Genomic DNA, 20929 nt, shown 5'->3' with positions numbered 1-20929 from the left:
CCTCGTTGGGCGTTGGCTTTGGCATGAATACCTGCGGACAAAGCGCTGGGCACATTGACACAGCTGGACCCAGCGGACATGACTGGACACATGAACTCACGGCATAGCTCAGCGGACACACAATCGGACACAGCATGAGCGGACACGATTTTGGCCTCACGGTCGGTTGTGGGACGGATGCGGCGCGGGCGACACGATACGATCGCCGTGTCACCATCCATTGGCGCGGCGTGCAGCCGAGCGGCGGGGGCCGGTCTTCCCCGGTCGTTTGGTGGCGGAGAGATGGTGCGTTCGTCAGCCTCCGCGGGAGGGAGGCGGCTGTATGCACTCCGCTGCTGAGTCTGACTCCGCTGCTGAGTCTGGACCCCCGCCGAGCGCCACCGTGCAGACGGCGCGGCACAAAACCCGGCGAGCGTGACGCGACGAGACGGGCCGGGACGGGACTGTCCGAATCCGCCTCTCAGCAGGCGGGAACCGAGTGTCATCTGCGGGCTTCTCCAGTGGAGATACGTAGCTTGAGTAAGAACTGTCGAAGGCAAGTGCTTAGTGGGCTTGCTTTGTTTGCTCGGGGAATTTTAGTTTGTCCTCCATTTCACAATCATAAAATGGCGACGACTAATTTCTCCTGTATATTCCACTCTCGTCGCGCCTGATTTATGTAAGTGTTGGGACATTAAGCCTGAGAGCAAACAAGTTGTACCGGTGCGAGGCCCATTTGCCGTGTGCCTCGCTACTCAGGGAGCTCCGTGCAGGCCTTCTCAAACACGAGTCTGCGCGACTGGCCGGTAGCGCTAGCCCGTCGCTACTGCTCGTGCATTAATAGCCATACCCGTTTACGGAAACAATGGGCCTCTCAGGTTTCGCAACAGGTGTTTCCGTGTTGCTTGGCTGTCCAGCAAATAACCTCGACATTTACTGCCGAAGCATCGGCTGTACGTGCGGCTTCGTTTCCCCTGAAGTGATGCGGCTGCTGAAACATGTATCCACCGTAATTGCGGCCTGGGAATGGATGTGAGTGCTGCGCAGGAGGAGTACTGCAGACATACACGGAGTGCGGCGACGGCACGGGCACCGTCCGTCGTATATTGTGGTCAGTCGGCACGGCATGAGCCCGTCCAACGTCTGTCAGGCCAGCTCCGGACGTAACTTTATTCCGGTCACGGATCAGGTCCTCTCCTTACGACCTGTCCGCGTGGCTGGTATAGCGGCCCTGGGCAGCGCGCTACTCTCAAGGGCTCCGACGTCCTCCCAACGGGCGACGTCATGGGTCTGTGAACTCGACTGTCTTTCCTTTCTTTGTCGCCCCTCTTCCTTCTTTACCTGTTTCTTATATTTCTATCGGCTTCCAGCCTTCGTTTCTCATGTGGCATTTCGCCTTCCGAACCATCCAAGCTTTGTCCTCCGTCCTCCACTCGCCTCTCCTCCTCCACCTACCTACTGTTCCTACCGAAGCCGGAAGGGACGGCCTATGGCGGCCACCCTACCAGGCACGCAGGGTATTTCACGGATCGTTACTGAAATAGCCGCGGTATCGTGACTCCTTCAAACCGTCTCATCGTTTTGTTCTGCCGTCACGCGGTTGATGATCCTTTCCTGCCCGGTTCCCCACCCGACCTCCCATACCGCCGGCGTTCGGGCTTACCGGCCGGCCGGCGCGGCGGTGGCAGCGACATGCATGTGATTCTCTGCGCGCACGGACGATACTGCAATCATACTCGGAATGCGGCGGGCGGCGGTGGGGGCGGGCCACGGCCGACTGCTGATCACCCCATAAACACGGCACATTACGACCGCCCGAGGCCGGCGGAGGGGCACTATCACAGGGCGCAGAAACAGGTGGGGAGAGTGAGGTGACCGACCGGCCTGTGGTCTCCACCGTTACTAGCTTTTTAGGCGGGTCCTTTGGTCATGGGGCTCTGCTGGTCACTATGGAGGACTGAGGATTGGAGTCGTTAAATTTTAGGTGTCCACCGCGATGGCTGTACTCTCAACTCTGCCAGAGAGGATTATAAAACGAGATGCGTTGTGTGCAGCGATTGAGGTTTATTGTGTGCCGTATTTTCTCCGCTCTAGCGGGAGCTTGGAAAAACTCGTCGGCGGAATAGCGCATTAGACAACCAGTATAGCGCCTTTTGGGGCGACTAACGGAGCGAGCGGGAGGGTGAGCCTTGCACGTGCGAAATTTCGAGGGGGTACCTCCAACTGACTTGTGCACGGCACCCTACTAACCGGTCTCTAGCGATGTGCCAAATTTGAGCACAATCGGCCCAGCCGTTTTCGAGATCTGGAAGCGGCACCCTGCACGTGCGCACGTGCAGAATGAGTCCCAACTGACTTGTGCACGGCACCCTACTAACTGGTCCCTAACCGTGTACCAAATTTGAGCGCCATCGGTCCAGCCGTTCTCGAGATCTGGAAACGACCCCTGCACGTGCGCACGTGCAGCAGCACCCCAACTCTGGCACATGGATATGCAGTGCCTAGTGGGTACTGGGTGCCTACCTACATGCCAACTTTCAGCGCAATCGGCCGAGTAGTTACCGAGATATTGCAACAATTATAAAACTGACACCTCTTCGTTTTGCGCGTGGCACGTGCATATGGGGTCACCCACATGCATCGGGAATAGTCCAATACTTGGTAGAAGGAATGAAGCTACCCTACAAAAATTACCCCGTGTAAATCGGTCAAGTGGTTGCTGAGATATAAGCCTCGCAAAAGCGTGACCACGGCCGGCCGGCCGGATTTTAGATCAAATTTACAAAACATACACGAGACCACATTTTGACTTTTACGACACAGTTTATGACGGACATATTACGCTCCAGGACACACAGAGACTTGAAGTTTTACAAAACAGAGCGGCTCGGCTTGTGACTGGCACTTTATTTAGAACACCAACTGACAAATTGTTAAAAGACCTAGGATGGAACAAGTTGAAAACAAGAAGAGAGATGCACAAAATAACACTATATCATACACTCAATAGCCACATGCAAAAAACTCCCAACTACATCAAATCAATCATACCGGACACCCGCTCACAAAGAACAGGAAGGACCCTGCGAAATCACAGGAACCATACACTCCAACCACATCGCACCACATCCTATCAGTCATCGTTTTTCCTATCAACTGCCAAACTATGGAACCACCTCCCACAATCATTAAGATCCTTGCCCCATACATCCTTCAAAAAAGAAATTAACCAGCGACTAGGGATGCCCAAACCCCCAGACTACTACAAAATTGGCTCAAAAACTGGAAATATTCTTCATACCCGACTAAGAACTGAAATGTCTTGTCTAAATTCTCATCGTTTTCAAATCAACAAAGCAGATTCGCCTGAATGTTCTTGCGGCCACTTCAAGGAAGATGTCCGCCACTACGTAATATTCTGTCGAAATTATGATGCCCAAAGGAAAACACTATTTGATAACGCTTCTCGTATACTGGGAGAAAATTTTGCAAATTACTCACCCGACCAAAAATTGAACATTCTTATCCACGGAGATCGCTTGAGTGGCGAGGGCAGTCGAGAAATGGCTTACGCCTTTCAAAAGTTTTTGACAAAAACAAATAGATTTTCGTAGTAACAAATAAATTCATTCAAAGTTTTTAAAATTTGCAATCCCGAGAGCTGAGCGGCTGATGGAACACCAAAATTTACCGCTCATGAGCGACTGGTCAGCGGCGGCGGCGGTTGTTTCACATGTTTTATTTTTGTTCCAGAGTGGTGCCTCGAGTTAAGCGATTGCGCTTTTGCACCACTCTGCTATCACTTTTATGTTGCTACATTGTGCCATATGTTTCATTGATCATGCTTTATTTCTCGTGTATCTTTTGTTCCTTAATAAACGTTTTGTGTGTGTGTGTGTGTGTGTGTGTGCCGGCCGCTCATACTCAGAAATTTCCGTTAATCTAAGGAAAGACTACGCTCGCTTCGCTCGCTCCGTAATTAAGAATGCAGACCTAATTCTCGCCGCGCTGAAATCAGCGCTTTATTACGGAGCGAGCGAAGCGAGCGGAGTCTTACGTAGAATAACGGAAATTTCTGAGTATGAGCGGCCGGCCGGCCGGCCGGCCGTGCGGACGCTTTTGCGAGGCTTATATCTCAGCAACCACTTGACCGATTTACATGCGGTAATTTTTGTAGGGTAGCTTCATTCCTTCTACCAAGTATTGGACTATTCCCGATGCATGTGGGTGACCCCTTATGCACGTGCCACGTGCAAAACGAAGAGGTGTCAGTTTTGTAATTGTTGCAATATCTCGGCAACTACTTGGCCGATTGCGCTGAAAGTTGGCATGTAGGTAGGCACCCACTAGGCACTGCATATACATGTGCCAGAGTTGGGGTGCTGCTGCACGTGCGCACGTGCAGGGGTCGTTTCCAGATCTCGAGAACGGCTCGACCGATTGCGCTCAAATTTAGTACACAGTTAGGGACCGGTTAGTAGGGTGCCGTGCACAAGTCAGTTGGGACCCATTTTGCACGTGCGCACGTGCAGGGTGCCGCTTCCAGATCTCGAGAACGGCTGGGCCGATTGTGCCCAAATTTGGCACATCGCTAAAGACCGGTTAGTAGGGTGCCGTGCACAAGTCAGTTGGAAGTACCCCCTCGCAATTTCGCACGTGCAAGGCCCACCCTCTCGCTCGCTCCGTTAGTCGCCCCAAAAGGCGTTATACTGGTTAGATAATGTGGCTGTTATGCTCTTCAAGAGGAAGACTTCTTTTCATTAATGTGATTTATTAAAATGAGGATGCCTGTGTTGCAGTATACTTGAGCTGCGGACCGGCCCGGCCTGCCGGCGGCGCTGAGTTTAAAGTCCGGACCCGGGGAAATGGCACTCACACGGGCAAACTTGGCCATCGCCTGTAAACTTGCAAATTATGCAGTGATAAGGCGTTAGGGCACCGAGTCCTGAATCGGATGCTCGAGGAACTTCAACAAGTTTTGTGCCGTCGCTAAGGATGATCGTGAAAGCTTTCCGGAACGACCAATGCATTGAATGTCATGAGGTCTCGAAAAAGTGTTAGGATTAAGTTCCACCAACTTAGTGGAGTTTGAATGTTGTTACCGGTACCGTACATTTATCGGTGGTGCAGGTTCTGGAATCATTGCAACGTGTAGGCCATTTTCAATCGGCGAAATGGTGGCTCGAAATTCGGCTGATTGAGATTCGTCAGCACCTTGTGCGGTTTCCTCTCGCCACTTCTCTCCTATGTGGGGCTCGAACCGTCACGAGCAGTCCGCCGCGCTGTACCGTATCCCCGGTGAGCAGAGGTCGCGGACAGTCTGCCCGTGCCGTGTCCCCGGTGAGCAGAGGTCGCGGACAGTCTGCCCGTGCCGTGTCGCCGGTGCGCGAGGTCTGCCGTTTGGCGTCCTCTGTGCGTCCCCATCCTGTATCCCGGTGTACGGAGGTCACGCTGCACGCCGTGCTGCCTCCCTGGTGGGTGGGCGGTCCTCCGCTCCGTGTCCCCGGTCCACCCCTCGTGTCCCCGGTGTACAGAGGTCGCGCTGCCCGTCGTTCATCAGTCGCCGGTCGCGGCAGCCCCGTCGGTGGCGATGATTCAGCGCCCCGGTGGCCCAGTGTCGCCGGCCCGATTGTCGGCCATCTGTCATCGCGGCCGGCGCCGGCCATTGTTGATCGGCCACGCCACAGCCTGGGTGGCCGGGCCGACTCGCGGCGGGTGGCGTGCTGGGACTCGAGGGATGGGCAGTCAACGTCCACAATCGACACGGAACCGCGCCGGCCGTAATCTCTCCGACTAGAGTGATGGGTATTTTCGTAGCATTCGCCATACGGAATACTGCGGATTGCAGCTGGTGACGCGTCTTTTCTCCGCCCTCAGTGAATCTCAGTCTTTCCCTTACATCTCTCGGGGGCACAAGAGTGCACCATATTGCAGGAAGAGAGTCGTCAGACTCCCCTCTCAGCCGTCAGTGTCACCAGAGTACGTCTCCGGACGACCTCGGGGTCGCGCCAGTCGCGTCCCCTGAGACCCCCACCACTAACGACTCGCTCTCCGTCTCCGGCGACCGGCTAATGGCCGTCTCCGCCGGTCCCCACGGCACGGCGCGCTCAACGCTGCCGAACGGAGCGTCGTGATTTACGGGCCGTGGCTCCCGGGAGGGGACGCGCCACGTGCTGACGGCTCTGACCCCTCTGCTGACACCGATGGTCTGTCCGGGTCGCTCCCGGGCTTCCTGATGACACAAGTTTGACACTCCGGGTGACCTCTCTGTCTGCAGAGTTCAGGTGTCGGGCTTCCGTAACCGTGTGATGACATTCAGCCGGTTTACCTGACATTCAGTGATCTCTGCTACCTTTGGGCCGATAGGGCTTCTGGATGATGTGTTTCTGGGAAAAGCCGTGCCGGCCGTACCGGCGAGGGTGTGATTAACTGCAGGCGTCCCGCTATGCTGTCCTGTGCTGTGCAAAACTGGCGCTGCAGTGTGTGTTGCCAGTATCCTGTGCGTGCTGGTATTCCACTAATTTTGGTTATGCTCGGCTTTGCGGCAATCTGACATTCCAGCGTGTGTACTGCGTGTTGCCGTTCTACTATGACAGTGTTCCCTGACCAACCCGTGTCTTTGTGATTGCAGGAGCAGTCCCACAAGTCGTACCGGCCGCTGTGCGTGCTGACGTTCCGCTGGAACTACCTGCTGCACCAGCTGAGGCCGATGGGCTACCACTTGGTCAACGTGGCGCTTCACGCGCTCGTCTGTGCCCTGTTCTTCAGGTGAGTGTTCGGGGGTTAGTCCGCCGCCCCCTCGGGGCCCAGTGGTTCTTAGTGTGTGGTCGGCGAGTAGTACACAGCCTGGATACCGGAATGGCGGTGTGACACGCGACACCGTCTTCCGTGACACCGCTCGTGTCGCCTGGCGCCGGAACCGCGGCCCGCGGCTCGCAGTACGCTGACCGCAGACATGCCCGACTGTTTTGTTCATTTGGCAAATAGCCTGCGCTCGGCATGATAATGGAGACTAAGTATGCTTGAGTCATACCGTAATAGATGGAAGGCTCCGTGCAGGAATGATTTTTGGCGATTGAACTGTACGGCATCCTCTGAAAAATGGGTGCCGCTTATGAGGCACGGTAGACTTGTCAGGCGAACATTGCCGCTGAAATAGACTTCTCCTTTTTCGGATGCGCAGCTTCAAATCCGCCCAGTCTTGAGTCTTGATGTCGTTTTGGTATGGATTACTGGCATTCGAATGCTACGTGGAAGGCATGCCCTTACCTGCCAAGGTTGCTGATGAAACGAATGGAATGCTTTCTTCTATTCCGCCATGCATCCAACTATTGCCCTATGTTCCAAGCTATACGAAATGTTTTGCGGGCGCAGACGAAGACATGGCATAAGAACGCGAAGGGAAAATAATGCAGCTTTGATGTTTGCTTATGGATGCAATTAGAGGTGAACATCGCAAGTAATGCTCTTTTAAGCATTCGTTGCATGCTCCGTCAAGAGCGTCGAGCTGCGTTACACAACTGCACTCCTTGTCCGATCGCTCCTTGTTTACCGTACCTCCCCGCTCGTTTTTGGCCGCCCTCTCTCAGCTCCGCGACTGATCGACACCGTCAGCCGGCCGCACTCGGTCTCAATGACCGAAACCTTTCAGCGTCGGTAGCTATAGAGAGCTGCCGGCGGCGCGGCGGCTCCTTGGTGCACGGACAGACGTGTTAATCAGGCCCGGCGATCGGCCGAGCGGCTGTCCAACTGCTACCGATCGGCCGGCGTGGCTGTCTATCGGCGGCGGCCACTGTCTGGGACCACTGCTACGGTGCAGTTGCAGCTCTGACCACTACCGTTCCTATCGGTCTTCGCCACTCTGACCTCTACCGACCACTACCGATCGGCTTGTGCGGCTGACTGAGGCCGCTGCTGAACTGCTGCAGTGCAGTTGCAGCTCGGATCACTACCGATCGGCCGGGGCCACTTTCTAAGACCGCTGCTGATCGGCCGGTGCGGCTGTGGCCACTACCGGACTGCTACAGTGCGGTTGCAGCTCTGAGCAATACTGATCGGGCTGCGCCACTGTCTGAGACCATCACCGAACGGCTACAGTGCGGCTGCAGCTCGGACCACCACCGGCTGGTGAGGCTGTCTGAGATCACCACCGACTGGTAACTGGTACAATGGTGTATCGCTCTGGGCGACCGCACTACTCTCATCGCACTCTTCTGACTTGATCTGACCTGATCTGATTGGTACGGCCGACCAATTGCTTCTAATTTTTCCAATGGCCGTCCCCTTACCAATGATGCCTGATCTGACGTATTGAACGTCTTCGCCTCTGCCTTTGGTTTTAGTGATATTTACCGAGCGTCCCACTGCTGCGACATTCGATAAAGATCATGTGTAGTTATTGGAACTCTAACTGTGCCGGATCTCATTTATAACACATCTGCTGAGGCATCTCGTTATGTCTGGATTTCATCTATAAACCATTCGCGTCATCTTTTTTATCTTTGTATTGACGGAGCGATCAGACCAACATCTCCAGAGGCGACATTGCCATATTTCTACTGCGACATTTCGACCATCGCGACACCGTCTGATGGCTATCGTTTGGCTGTTTTCGCCCGGTCACGAAGCTCCGTGGGCTGAGCTCGGAGACATATTGGCGGCCGTCACCGCACGAGGAAACCGGCCCATCAGTTAACGCCGGCTGCTCCACACCGAACCGCGGATAGCTGGCAGGGATTCATAGCGCCCGTGATTGTAGGCCGACTTAGCTGTCATTAACACACGGCGCAAATAGCCTGTGTCTACCGCGTGCTCTGAAAGCCTAATTACTGCTACTGACAGCGAATAATTACGTTTCGGCTGGTGAAGGTAGTACAGGCGCGTCATGTTGCGTAACCATGGTACTTAGACTTGTTGCGTGTCACGAAACACATCGCCCTTCGATAGTGTCTCGTGCTGGTATTCTGGCTCGAGTCGATAACAGGGCAGCGACTATCTAAATATCTGAAACTGGCACGGCTGGCGATGACGCTAGCATTCTCCTGTTTAATTTACTACTGGCTGCGCGTGACATTTCATGTAACGTCTGGGCTAAAATATTGCTGAGCTGCTAATCTTTGAAGACTGGTGAAATCGATGGAGCTGCTCGTTTTAGGTCACGGAACAAAGTCCGTGTCGGAGTCAGTTGATCGGTCTTCCTGCATTAGTTTATTGTGTTTCGTGCCGCTTCTGAGCTGACCGGTGTTATATAATTCGCCTTTGAAATCAAGCACATTCTCATGTTGTTGTTTTTTTGCGGGATGTGTGTTACGTTTGCAACTAAGCTGACAGGCGGTTCTTTCTGTTTCAGGATGTGCGTCATGTTTGTCTCTGAGCTGACCAGCTTCCTCGCGGCGCTGCTGTTCGCCGTCCATCCGATTCACACTGAGGCGGTGAGTTGCGCGTCGGCCGGCAGCAAATGTCTGTTGGTCCGGTATTCCTCTGAGTTGTCACCAACGATATCCCGCGTCGGTCGCGGCTACCACAGCTACAGACGCTGTCCTCTATTACATACAGCGGCGGAGCTGACGGCAGCTCCTGTCCTCCCCTTCTCCAGCTGACGACAGCCTCCTGTCCTCCCCTCCACGAGCTGACGGCAGGCCCTTTATCCCCGCTCCGAGCTGACGGCAAACCCTGTCCTCCCCTGCACCTCCAGCTGGGCGCCGTCCCGTGCAGCCAGTGCGGCTCATTTGTATTTATTGCCTGTAACGTGTCCCGCGGCGCGCCGTTTGCACGATTTCAATTCCTGTTGTCCGATATATTTCGGTAAATGATGTTATTATCGGCCTGCTCAGCCGGCCTGTCACTATCCCGATGTATTATGCATACGGGCTGCATAGCAGTGAGCTCCAATCGGGGCCGCCGGGGCGGGGCGCCGACACTACATCCCGAGAGCGGTCCTCGGCGCGGTGAGAAGCCGCCGCCGCCGCCCTGCTGACTGCTCAGCGACCGGCAGGGATTAATTTTAAAGTTCCAACCGGGGAATACTGTCGGTACTGTACCGTGCCATCGAGTCAACTGGTGTGGGCTCAGATGGGTGTAGTTAGGGGAGAATATGGCGTCTTTTTCTTTATGTGAAGAGAGATGGCTGGCTGAGTGATGATCCCGTGCTAGATTCACCAATGACATACCCTCCCCCTGATCCGCAGGTGACCGGTGTGGTGGGTCGCGCAGAGCTGCTGTCTTCTGTGTTCTTTCTGGCTGCCTTTATGGCCTACGCGAGGGCTGCCTCCGCGAGACAAACGACAGGTACGAACGTCACTAACCGTGTGCGGAAGTACCTTACGATTCCCAGCGGTATGTCATTCAGACATTTAGTCACTCAGTTTGTCAGCAGTCTGTATATAGACACATTCATATTCATGTTGTAAACCACACACTGTATGCAATTGCATAGGTCATTCGTAACGTTTCTCCTCTCAATAAATGATGCGATTATCTCAAACGAGACCGTTTCGATTGCTCTCGTCGTAACACAATTGGTGATGTTCGATACACGCGCTCTTCCCCCTGTGTTTCGTCCCTCTATAGCCTCGGCGTCCATCCCCCGACAGTTACTTCTCGTGTTCCTTCACCCGAACTGTCCTCTATCTGTCCAAAAAGTGACACCGAGCCGTGTCCCGCCCGGTTGTCACCCGACCAGCCCTCAATGTGCAACTCTTGTCTGTATGAGATGCTGTTCAGAGCTGGTCGGTCGTAATGGACGGATGATGTTGATGGTGTTCGACGCAGTCACCGCCCGGCGACGGCACGTATGTCACCTGGTGACCGCCACCGTATGGAGACTGGCTGAAAGGAGATATGTATCGTGTGACTGTCTCAATACGGAAACAGTTGTGTCACATGACTGGCTGGCAGGTTGACCAGACGCGCACTGTGTATTACCGGACAGTGGCTGTAAATCATATTATCGATTATTTTGGGTGACTCTTACCCTGGCCTTCGTGAGATTCTAGGAGTGCGTAATCATGCACTTCTGTTTTTGGTCAGCGAGCCGCTGATGTGCGACAGTACCTATGTCATCCTCTCGCGTCAGTCTGACGTCTGTGCCGTGCTCGTGTTATCAATTAAATCCGACTAATTAGTAATGTCCACTAGTCGGTGGCGGTGTAAGCAGATTGCAAGCGATCCTCTCTAGGTCCCATACTCAGGTATCCTGTGTTGAACGTGCTTACAAACATGTACAAGGTCACTTTGGGAGCCCCGCTCTAAACTGGCCGGGCCGGCCGCCACGTATGGGCGGCCGGTCCCGACTCAGTCGCGTTCCTGCTCCGCGGATTAGTGTTTTCATGGCGCCTAACCTGATTTGGAAATTCAAAGCAGATAAGGTGTCTGTACGGGGTCGTGTAGGCGAGACTAGACCGGAGTGGGGCCGCGGAATGTACTGGGTGGGCTGCATCTACTGCCTAGACTGGGCGTAAGCATGTGAAGATCTTCAGGGCAGTAGGAACTGGTGTGGCTGGTTCAGTGGGAAGTGCATAGATAGAGAGACTGAGTGCCAACGGGAGATCTGAACGGCTGGATCTAATGAGCTCTGAAATGTTGCAGTCTGAACTGAACAGGACATTAGGGGTATAACGGGGTATATAGTTTAGCCCTATTCCTGGCGGGCTCCGCCGGGACAAGAAACTGGCGGGGGGGGGCCGATTCGGCCCCCCCCCCCCTGAGATCTCGAGAACGAAGCAAGATAGCGACAAGCGGTAAACGGCATCGGATACGCATGGACAAGGTCTACAATTTTTACTGAGGTCATTTTCAGGTCAGGTCAAAGATGACGTCACAGGGGTCGAAAAAGTCAAAATGGCGGCGCTAGATATGGAGAGAGTTTTTCTCGAATAACTTTCGAATTAGTCAAGATAGGAACAAACTAAGGGCATCATCGTGATCCTCTCGTCAATCCGCATCGAATGATATATATGTTGACCTCGAAAGGTCAAGGTCAAAGGTTGACCTCAGGTCACGTGACCTCGAGGTCATCATGTATATCATTCAATGCGTCTTGACGAGCTGAACACAATGAGACCATCCACGCGTCTGTATCTTGTTCCTGTACGGAGTTATTGGCCAAAAACCTTTGGTGACCTTTGATGACGTCACATGGCCTCACAGCTGCCCAACAGCAAAACAGACCTCAAGGTAGTGAAGGTTGATCGTATATGAAGTCATGTATGGTATATGGGGCCATTCCGACCCGTTTTAGTGGTAAAAACAGGGAGTTGATTTTTCCCTCATTGACTTATAATGGGGAGGTCGCGAAACTGACCTGACCTTAGGTCACCGATATCAAAATTCCGAGATACACAAATTGCACATACTGGTACCCTAACTAAAGCCTGAAGAGAAGAAATTGATCGGTCAAAAACTCTAGCTCTGGCGTGATTGCAAACTTTTCTGAGGTAGGGTCACCAAACCGCCTCTGGTGACCTGACCTGAGGTCAGATCAACTCAAAATTTTCAGACATGTTGCGTAGAAGCCTTTTAGGAAAAGTCAGAAAGTTTGAGCTTCCTAGCTCAACGCGTTTGGGAGAAATAACCAAAAAACCTCAGGGGGGGGGGGGCTCCTGAGGCCCCCCCCCCCGCCAGGAATAGGGTTAGAGGAAGGGTAATTTTCCTGTATGGTTTTATGTGTAGTGGTTATTCGTTACTGAGATCGATATTTACAGCCATAATGTGTTCTTTTATCCCCCAGACTGGCGGTGGCTGGGGACGACCGTGCTGTGTAACAAAGTCTTTACGTTGTGTTTGCTCAGACTGGCGGTGGCTGGGGACGACCGTGCTGTGTATCACAGCAGCCATGCTGTGTAAGGAGCAGGGCATCACAGTGGTCGGGGTCTGTGGTGTCTATGAAGTCTTCGTTGTCAGAAAGGTGGGTGTGAGATATCTTGGTGTTTTTTTTTTTTTTTTTTTTGTTCAAGTCATGCTAGGCAGTAAATATCAAATGAATATCAATTATGCCGTAAAAGCGTTGAAAATGCTAGGAGGGATCGGACGAAAGAGTGGACGAAAGGCCCATCTAGTTCTGGTTTCACTGATCTATACTTTTGATATTGTCTTCTCCCGACCATGGCCTTCTATGGTGCGTCTCACTACCCGCAGCAAAGTACACGCTCAAAGTTACTAAAGTCCCCGATCCTGTCTGTATGTCGGAGTTGTCCGGCCCAGATCAGTTGAGTTGTCCGCCCCAGATCAGCTGGGAGCACGGCGGCTCAGCGGCCGAGCCACCGCCCTGATTGGGGCTTGCCGCACGTCCCTCTGTAATTGGCCGGTGTCGCCCCGGCCGGGCACTAAATCGCCGGCTCTAGACTCTCTGTCACCGTGGCTCACAACAGACAGAGTTCCGAACAGGACGGATCATCGCGGACTAGTGGGGATCACTTGTGCTGCTCTGTATTTGAGACGGAGAACATGGCTAATTACCCAGCTGAGCGTTGTTACCCTTCTGTAGCACCCTGTGTCATCCTTTGCTAGTCGTGACTTCTGGTGTTGGCGACCCTAGTGACTATCTGTGATCTATGACCTCTCATTGGACTTTGTATGACACCACCCCTGTACCGTTCTAGCTGCGTCTGGGCTCTCTGCGGGCCGCTGTGGCCGGTCTGAGCAGGGCCGGTAAGGCTCAGCCGCCCGACTGGCTGGGTGCCACCGCCGGCCGACTGGCCACCCTCGCCGTGGCCACCCTGTGCCTGCTCATCGGACGGGTGAAGATCATGGGAGCACAGCTGCCCGTGTTCACCAGGTCAGTGGGGCATCAGGCGGTGTAAAGGGGGAATCAGCTGTGTTGGGTAGATCTTTTGTTATGTGAAGAATTGAATGCTACGGCTGTTAAAGGCTTACAGCTGTTGTGTAAGAAGATGTTAGGAAATTTTGTTTGAAGATTGTCTCTAATTGTGTCCACGGGAAGTTTTGGTCGTCCCATACTCCAGTTGTTTCTACTGTTGGCATAGCTGAAGTCAACTTTGCTCGTTCATTAACGTTGATGTGTCCCGTCGATTACCTTATTACTGTAGCTTCACCTGACTTGACCTGACCCGACTGCCAGGTTCGACAACCCTGCGTCCACCTCCGACACGGTGACCCGGTGGCTGACCTACAACTACCTGCTCGGTCTGAACACGGCCCTGCTATTGGCGCCCGAGCCGCTCTGCTGTGACTGGACCATGGGCACCGTGCCGCTACTGACATCTATCGGTGACCCGCGCAACCTGGCCACCATGGCGACCTATGCCGGGCTGGCACTGCTGGTGTGGCGCGCCTTGGTCTCGGAGGATCGTGGATCCGATGTGGTTATCATGGTGAGAGCCGGGGATGGCTGTCGGGAAGGGTTGGGGTGATCGTAGCTAAGGTTTGCTCTCGGGTGGGTACTCGGTAGTAGGTAAAATGTGGATAGTTTGTCTACTGTCTTTGTCCGTGTTTGTTTGGTAAGTGCTGTGGGGAGGCTGTGAAGATATTGAGTGAGTTATTTCAGCGGCGATAGAGGAAACTTGTCACTGCCGGTCTGATACCGGGACAGTATGTCAGCGTGACCGACAGTCACTTGGCAGAGCTGTCGGGCCTTCCGCTGCTTTGTCGGTATGGTGGCTGGACAGTGAATGCGTCAGCTAGTGTCATTCCTTCCTCAACATGCCAGGGTTTGCTCCCAGGCGGTCAACGCGGTTTGGCTCTCCCACGGCTCATTCAGTGTCCCACCAGCCAATAATGAAATTGATCGACGATTTCAGCTATGGGAGGATTAGTGATTACTGAATATTCTACCCTGTGGGAACTAAGAATTCCGGGAACTAGCGCATGGTCTGAAGCTGCTTCTCAGTTCCCCATACTATTTAAAATTTAGGAGGGAGCCGGGAGGCCTACAGACTGGAGCAACTCCCAGGAACGTGGACGGCTCTGACCACGTTTGTGTACCCTGAGGTGGGGTTCATTTTGCCAGTGTCTGGTGCGCACCGAACAGTCTGATCCACCGGAGGAGGGGGGAATCGGTCCTCGTCTGGGGAATCGGTCCCGGTCCTGGCCTGACAGCTGGTCTGGTCAGCTAGTGACTACTGGTGTTGAGGGGAGATAAGACTGCCGTTGCCAGCTGCCCGGGTGATATCACTGTCACAGACGTGTCAGTGCCTCCCTATCGGCCGATCGTCTGCGGTTGCCGCGGTCAGCTCGTTATTACCGGGCCGAATATCGCCTCACCAACTGTCGGTCGTAGTGGACCCCAGCTCGGCCGAGTACCGTCTCAGATCGGTCCGCGGTGAGGTGGCGGGACGGCTGCGGGGATCGTTTGGGATTAGTTCCGTACCGGTTATTGATCGGGTGGTGATGGCTGGGGTTCGGTAATCACTGCTGAGCGGGGTGTGTGAATGATCCGTCCTGCTGTGGACGGCGACGAAGACGGTGTTATCACCATAGTTATGTGACCCAGATACACATACTTGGTCAAAATGTTCCTGCTCGCCTGACATCGCGTTGCTTTGGTATCGTGTCGTCTAGCGACAGTATTTTTGAGCTGATCGAAATTTATAGTCGAGTTTTCCGTGTGGTGGTGATTTTGTCTTTCTCTATAGTCTGGTGCTGGCGACTCTCTCCTGGCCTGTCCCCAGTGTGACTATGACCCCGAGTGTACTATCGCTGTGATTGACTCCGTCCGTCTGTTTCAGAGTCTGGCTCTTGTGGCGCTGCCGTTCCTGCCCGCCTCCAACCTGTTCTTCCCGGTGGGGTTCGTCGTGGCCGAACGGGTGCTCTACATGCCCTCCATGGGCTTCTGCCTGCTGGTGGCCGCCGGCTGCCAGCGGCTGGCACAGACCGGGTCAGTACAGCTGGCGCTCGGCCCCGCTGGTTAGCTGGTGGTGACCGGCCGGGTCCCGCTGTTTGAACTCGGCGGCGGCCCTCTGTCCAATTAGCCCCCTGTTTGCCGTTCTCTCTGTCGGGCTGTGTGTCTGTTTGTCTGGGTGTGGGAGGATGACAGACGGTCTGTTCGCTCCCCGTTTTTCGGCCTCGCCATTAACCACCCAACACAGCCACTGCTCGATTTAATTCCTCCCGACCGAACCCAGTTCTGCTCTCGTCTATTTGCGGCAGTGCACGGTCACATAGCGTCACCGAGCGGTGTAGAGTGCACTCCGTTAATAAGTCACCGCGTCACCGCAGTCGGCGTGTCACGTGCGTCGGAAACGACCCCCGCGCGGCCCATTCGTCCGTCACTACCGCCACCCCACCCCCGCTGCCCCCTTCAGTTCAACGGGCCGGTGGAATGATTTGTCGTTGCGCTAGTATCCCGCTGCCGGTAGTAAACTCGGGTGTTCGGTGGTATTTTTGAACTCGGGTTGCCAAGGGCCCGGAGGTCCATCGGGATCCTTCTGGTACAATGACTGGCCATAAGCGTCTCAAGAGCCCAATTTATCCAATATCGTTGACGGACGAATCCGCGAGATTGACTTACAATTCAGTATACTCGGATACTGTCAAAGTGGTAGCGCTTTCAGGGCCATTTCATGGTTTAACCCGCGCCCCGTTGGGCTCTGCCGAGCAACGCGCCCCGTTGGGGGGGGGGGGGCCATTTTGGCCCCCCCCCTAAGATCTCGAGAACCACGCAACGTAGCGACAAGCGGCAAACGGTGTTGGATAGCCCTATCAGGGTACTACCTTGTGACCCAATTTTATTGACCTAGGTCAAACCGATGACGTCACAGGTCAGGTCAAAGGTCCAATTTTCACCGTTTACAGGCATTTCAAGAAATGCGTTGTAAAATCGAGTAAAATGCATTTCATTGAAAATCATCGATGGGGAAATGTTCTTCAAACACATATTTTGCTAGTTGAGGTCACTGATACCAGGTCAGGTCACTGGGGTCAGGTCACTGGGGGGTCACAATATGAAAGTGTCGTGTGAATATACATGTTTTATGGTCCATTTTACATGACAAATGCGATTATGTGGGTCAGGCAGCCTTTGGGGCCAGCTTAGGTCACGTTTTGGTCAAGGTCAGGTCAAGGTCAGGTCAAATAAGGTCAAATTTCAAAGTTGATATTTTTGCATAAAATGAGTATCGAATCGATGCAGCTCGTCACGGGGAGTTCAATGGTGGTCTTTGTTTTGCGGTACGTGGTCTAGAATCGCTAAAAATTGAGTTCAAAAATTTGACGTCATAATTTTTGAACAGTTTTTTTCGCTATAACTTGGCCAAAAAACGAGATATCGATCTGAAATTTGGTATGTATATAGAAGAGCTCAGGGACTATCACATATGTTCCGGTTTTTTTTCGAAATTCGGAAAAATTTTGGATTTTTTTTTAGTTTTTCTAAAAAAATCAATTTTTTGAATTTTTTTGGGTCAAAAACCCAAAATTTTGAAAATCCGAGATAGCAGTTTTGTAGCGCCGCTTTTTGTCTATTACACCATATAAAGAACTTTGAAATTGCTTGATAACTGTAGATTTGGTGAGCGTTTCAAGATTGCATGTTTTTTGCTCATTTTTGCTCGAACATGACCTCAGTTTGACCTCAATAACTCCTGACCTAAGGTGACCTAAGACTTGAAATTTGGTGTGAAGGTGTCAAATTGATGCCCGGAAAGGTACTGAAAATTTGGCGGCGCTGCGCGCCGCCGTTTTCTTGCTATTCAGGAAAAACCACAGGGGGGGCCAAAATGGCCCCCCCCCAACGGGGCGAGGGTTAATAATCGTTTAGGATATACCCCATTACGTCTCTGCAGACCTCTTATTTTATTATTTCAGCAGAAGTCCCTCACTGTTTAACTTGGGTAGTTCCTTGTGAGTTGTGCCCTGACCCCCATTATTCTCGTTTTCTCTCCAGCCGTCACCGGACCGCTCTCTGGCTCGGACTGGCCGTTCTGCTGCTCTCACACGGCCTGAAGACCCACTGGCGTAACTGGGACTGGAGAGACGAGTACTCCATCTTTACCGCTGGCCTGCGCGTCAACAGGAACAACGCCAAGCTCTACAACAACGTGGGCCACGCGCTGGAGGGCCGGCAGGAGTACGATCGGGCGCTGGTGTTCTTCCAGCATGCCGTCAAGTAGGAACGACAACTGGGCCGAGTTTGCAGCTGGGGATAGCGGATGGGGGGGGGGGGGTGGACTTGACTGATAGGAGTTGGAAAGTTCACAATGTGATGGATTGGCTCGTCTTTTATCACGACAGCCTGCCATGAGCGGTTTGAGTCGTAGTCGCTCGCTGAATCGGCCATTTGTCGTCGGCGCTGTGACTGGGGCCGTTAGTGCGCCCGGCTCTGGCCGTTCGTTTTCATTCAGTCGGAGCGGCGGGCGCGAATATTGCCGAATGAATGGGCGGCAGACAGTGACAAACGGAAACCGATGTGCGGAATCCCGGCTCGTTGTGATCCAATGCAACACGACGTCGGCGCCGCTGGACCGAAACCATGAATAATCAATGGGTGGCCACATGCATATGCATCATGGTTTGGCCCATTTCGGCTGGGCGCTGCGACTGCACTGAGTAATGGCGGTTGCCACCTCTGAAAACGGCCGCTCATTCACTGGCGGTACCGGGTGTCTGTCATTGGTCGCTGCCAGTAATCGGGCACTGTAGTCAGGCATACTGGCCACTGGTATGTCGGAGAGGGGAGGAAAAGCATCGTCTGAATTAGTTATACACAGGGGCGAAAAGGTGTTTGTCAAAGTGTCTCTCGGGTGCCCTATTCGACTGATTCCCGTGGTAGGTACTGTTCGGCGCCGCGGTTGATTGTCTTGAATTGTTATTTGTGTGAACGCAGACCCATTATTTGATACCTTTTTTCAGACATCCTAGTTCCATGAATTTCCATCGTCGGCTGGTACTGTCTATAATGGTGCTGAATATGCACCGGACGATACGGAACCCTATAATTTGTAACGCCGTTCTCTCCCGCCCGTTACAGAGTACAGGAGGACGATATCGGAGCGCACATTAATGTGGGCCGGACCTACACCAGTCTGCACATGTACGACAAGGCCGAAGAGGCGTATCGCACGGTAAGTTAGATCAACTAAGACCGCGGAGGGAGGCGTTGAAGTGGCCATGGTCCGTCGACACGCCGGGTCTTGGTGGGGAGGACGTGGGGGGAGGGGTCACCCAACCCAGTACTCTTGTGCTCTGGGCGACTCATCCTGGGTTTTATCCGGCAGCATCTTTTCTTACATTCAATCCATCAGTTTTCCTGTGATATACTCGTTTTACTAGTATAACGTATCTCAAGTAGTTCTAGTCTTCTTGAGCTCGTCAGTTCTCTGTCGACATATCCGCTTTACCAGTACAGCGTTATGGGCGCAAAATGACCACCGCAGTCAACGCGCCCGTAAACCCTAATGAACGAACGAATGTGCTCTGGGCGTTAAACCCACAATGTTTGGATGTGTGCTAGGGGATTGGATGTAGATGGAGCGTTGGTGCGAGTCTTAAACTGGCGCTGGTGTCCCGGATGTTCGGACTCAGTCTGCGATCCGCGTTGAAACTTTGGGCGTATCTGAGACAGATCCCGGAGTCAATTAAAATCGACTGCGCCGGCTGCAGCGGCCCGGGACCCGTATCTCGGCAGCTGGGTCTAGGAACTGAGCCTCCCCGCCCCTCACCCGGGGCAGACTCGTGGCCGGTCTAAAAGCAGTGAAGCGAATCTCTCCCCCCCCCCCCATTCCCGACTGAAGTTTGGTCCAACCGGCCATCCTGAGATGTCTACATTACGTTGACGCCCGCCTTGAGATATCGTCAGAAAAGTGCCTCTGGTGGCTGACTGCGCCAGGATCCCTGAAACTCGGACCCGCGAGTAGCGCCTCCCCCACGGCGGTAGCCTCACCTCCCCTCCCGCCCCGTTCTTCCGGCGGCGGCCCTGGAGACAGACAGCCGCGGGTGGTGATTTCAAAGTTGGACGGACGACCACCGCTGCCGAGTTTACAGTGTATCGCTCGGCTGGATTGGCAGTGTCAACTGGGCTCATCACACTATATTTGTAACTGGGCGCTGGGCATTCACTGCCGGTAGAAGGGCCTACGTAGGTTGCTAGTAGCTACAGCGGGTCTCCTATAACTTGGTAGGGTAGGGTGGGGTAATTTGAACATGTGGGGCAATTTGAACATAGTGTGAATAACAGAAAATTGCGGAAAATCCATAAGTGGCATGACAATAAGACCAATGAGAGAAATTATCGTAACTAAAAGGGCTATCATATGAACGGGGTTTAAAGTTTCAGGGAATGAAGATGTTGACGCACAGTGTAAAAAATCAATTTCGCAAGGAAAAACGCCTAACAACACGTCATTGCAACTTCATTGCAGCGCAAAATCTTGCATTGCTAGCGCCTAATACGCAACGGCTTTTGTTGTATAATGACCTAATCAGTGCCGTAAATCCAAGAAATTTGCTTTTGAACCCTGTTTTTTTAAAATGGCAAAATAACTTTTAGCGTGGGGTAATTTGAACATAGTGTGAGAATTTGAATGAAGACAGGGATAGCTCCGAAACAACAACGCTCCCAGTTTTTTTTTTTTTTTTGCCAATATTTTCGACCCAAGGCAGTAGCAGATAAGTGATGCCAGTTTTAGAAAATTTACGTCTAATATCCGTCTAATGTCCGGCATTTTTGTTGATTTTCCGTCCAAAAATGTTTAAAGTCAACTATTTGTCCAAATATGTCCAAAAATTATGCAGCTATCAACACTCAAAACCGTCATTTATATCGCTTATCATGTAATTTTACCAGCCGAAAAGTGTTCATTATATTGAGAGCTTAACAAGCTTTCCATTCGCCAATCAATGCTATGCAAGATTACTTTATAAAAAGCGCTGAAGTGTAGCAAGCCATCGTCCAATGTTGTCCAGTCTGCTACCTTTGTCCAACCAATTCCGAATTGGACATTGGACAAAATCAGAACTCCAAATGTCCAGGTTTCGATTGGCACCACTTTAACAGATG

At 52.9% G+C, this 20929-nt stretch overlaps 1 protein-coding gene across 7 annotated transcripts in view; it reads left to right on the top strand.

Annotated features, from left to right (window-relative positions):
* The window catches only part of LOC122385878 (protein O-mannosyl-transferase Tmtc3-like), a 60083-nt gene that overhangs the window by 35218 nt on the left and 3936 nt on the right, over positions 1-20929 (top strand). For all 7 annotated transcript variants that reach the window (XM_043374484.1, XM_043374486.1, XM_043374480.1 and 4 more), the window contains 9 exons: positions 6611-6747; positions 9329-9410; positions 10167-10266; positions 12768-12883; positions 13578-13753; positions 14057-14309; positions 15663-15811; positions 17819-18040; positions 18902-18995. In XM_043374484.1, coding sequence (XP_043230419.1) covers positions 6611-6747; positions 9329-9410; positions 10167-10266; positions 12768-12883; positions 13578-13753; positions 14057-14309; positions 15663-15811; positions 17819-18040; positions 18902-18995 — 1329 coding nt within the window. The remainder of the gene's footprint in view (positions 1-6610; positions 6748-9328; positions 9411-10166; positions 10267-12767; positions 12884-13577; positions 13754-14056; positions 14310-15662; positions 15812-17818; positions 18041-18901; positions 18996-20929) is intronic.

This window comes from Amphibalanus amphitrite, unplaced genomic scaffold, assembly GCF_019059575.1.
Source record: "Amphibalanus amphitrite isolate SeventyFive unplaced genomic scaffold, NRLGWU_Aamphi_draft 000234F_arrow, whole genome shotgun sequence".
Taxonomy (NCBI): Eukaryota; Metazoa; Arthropoda; class Thecostraca; order Balanomorpha; family Balanidae; genus Amphibalanus; species Amphibalanus amphitrite.
This window is presented reverse-complemented; position numbering and strand designations above follow the sequence as displayed.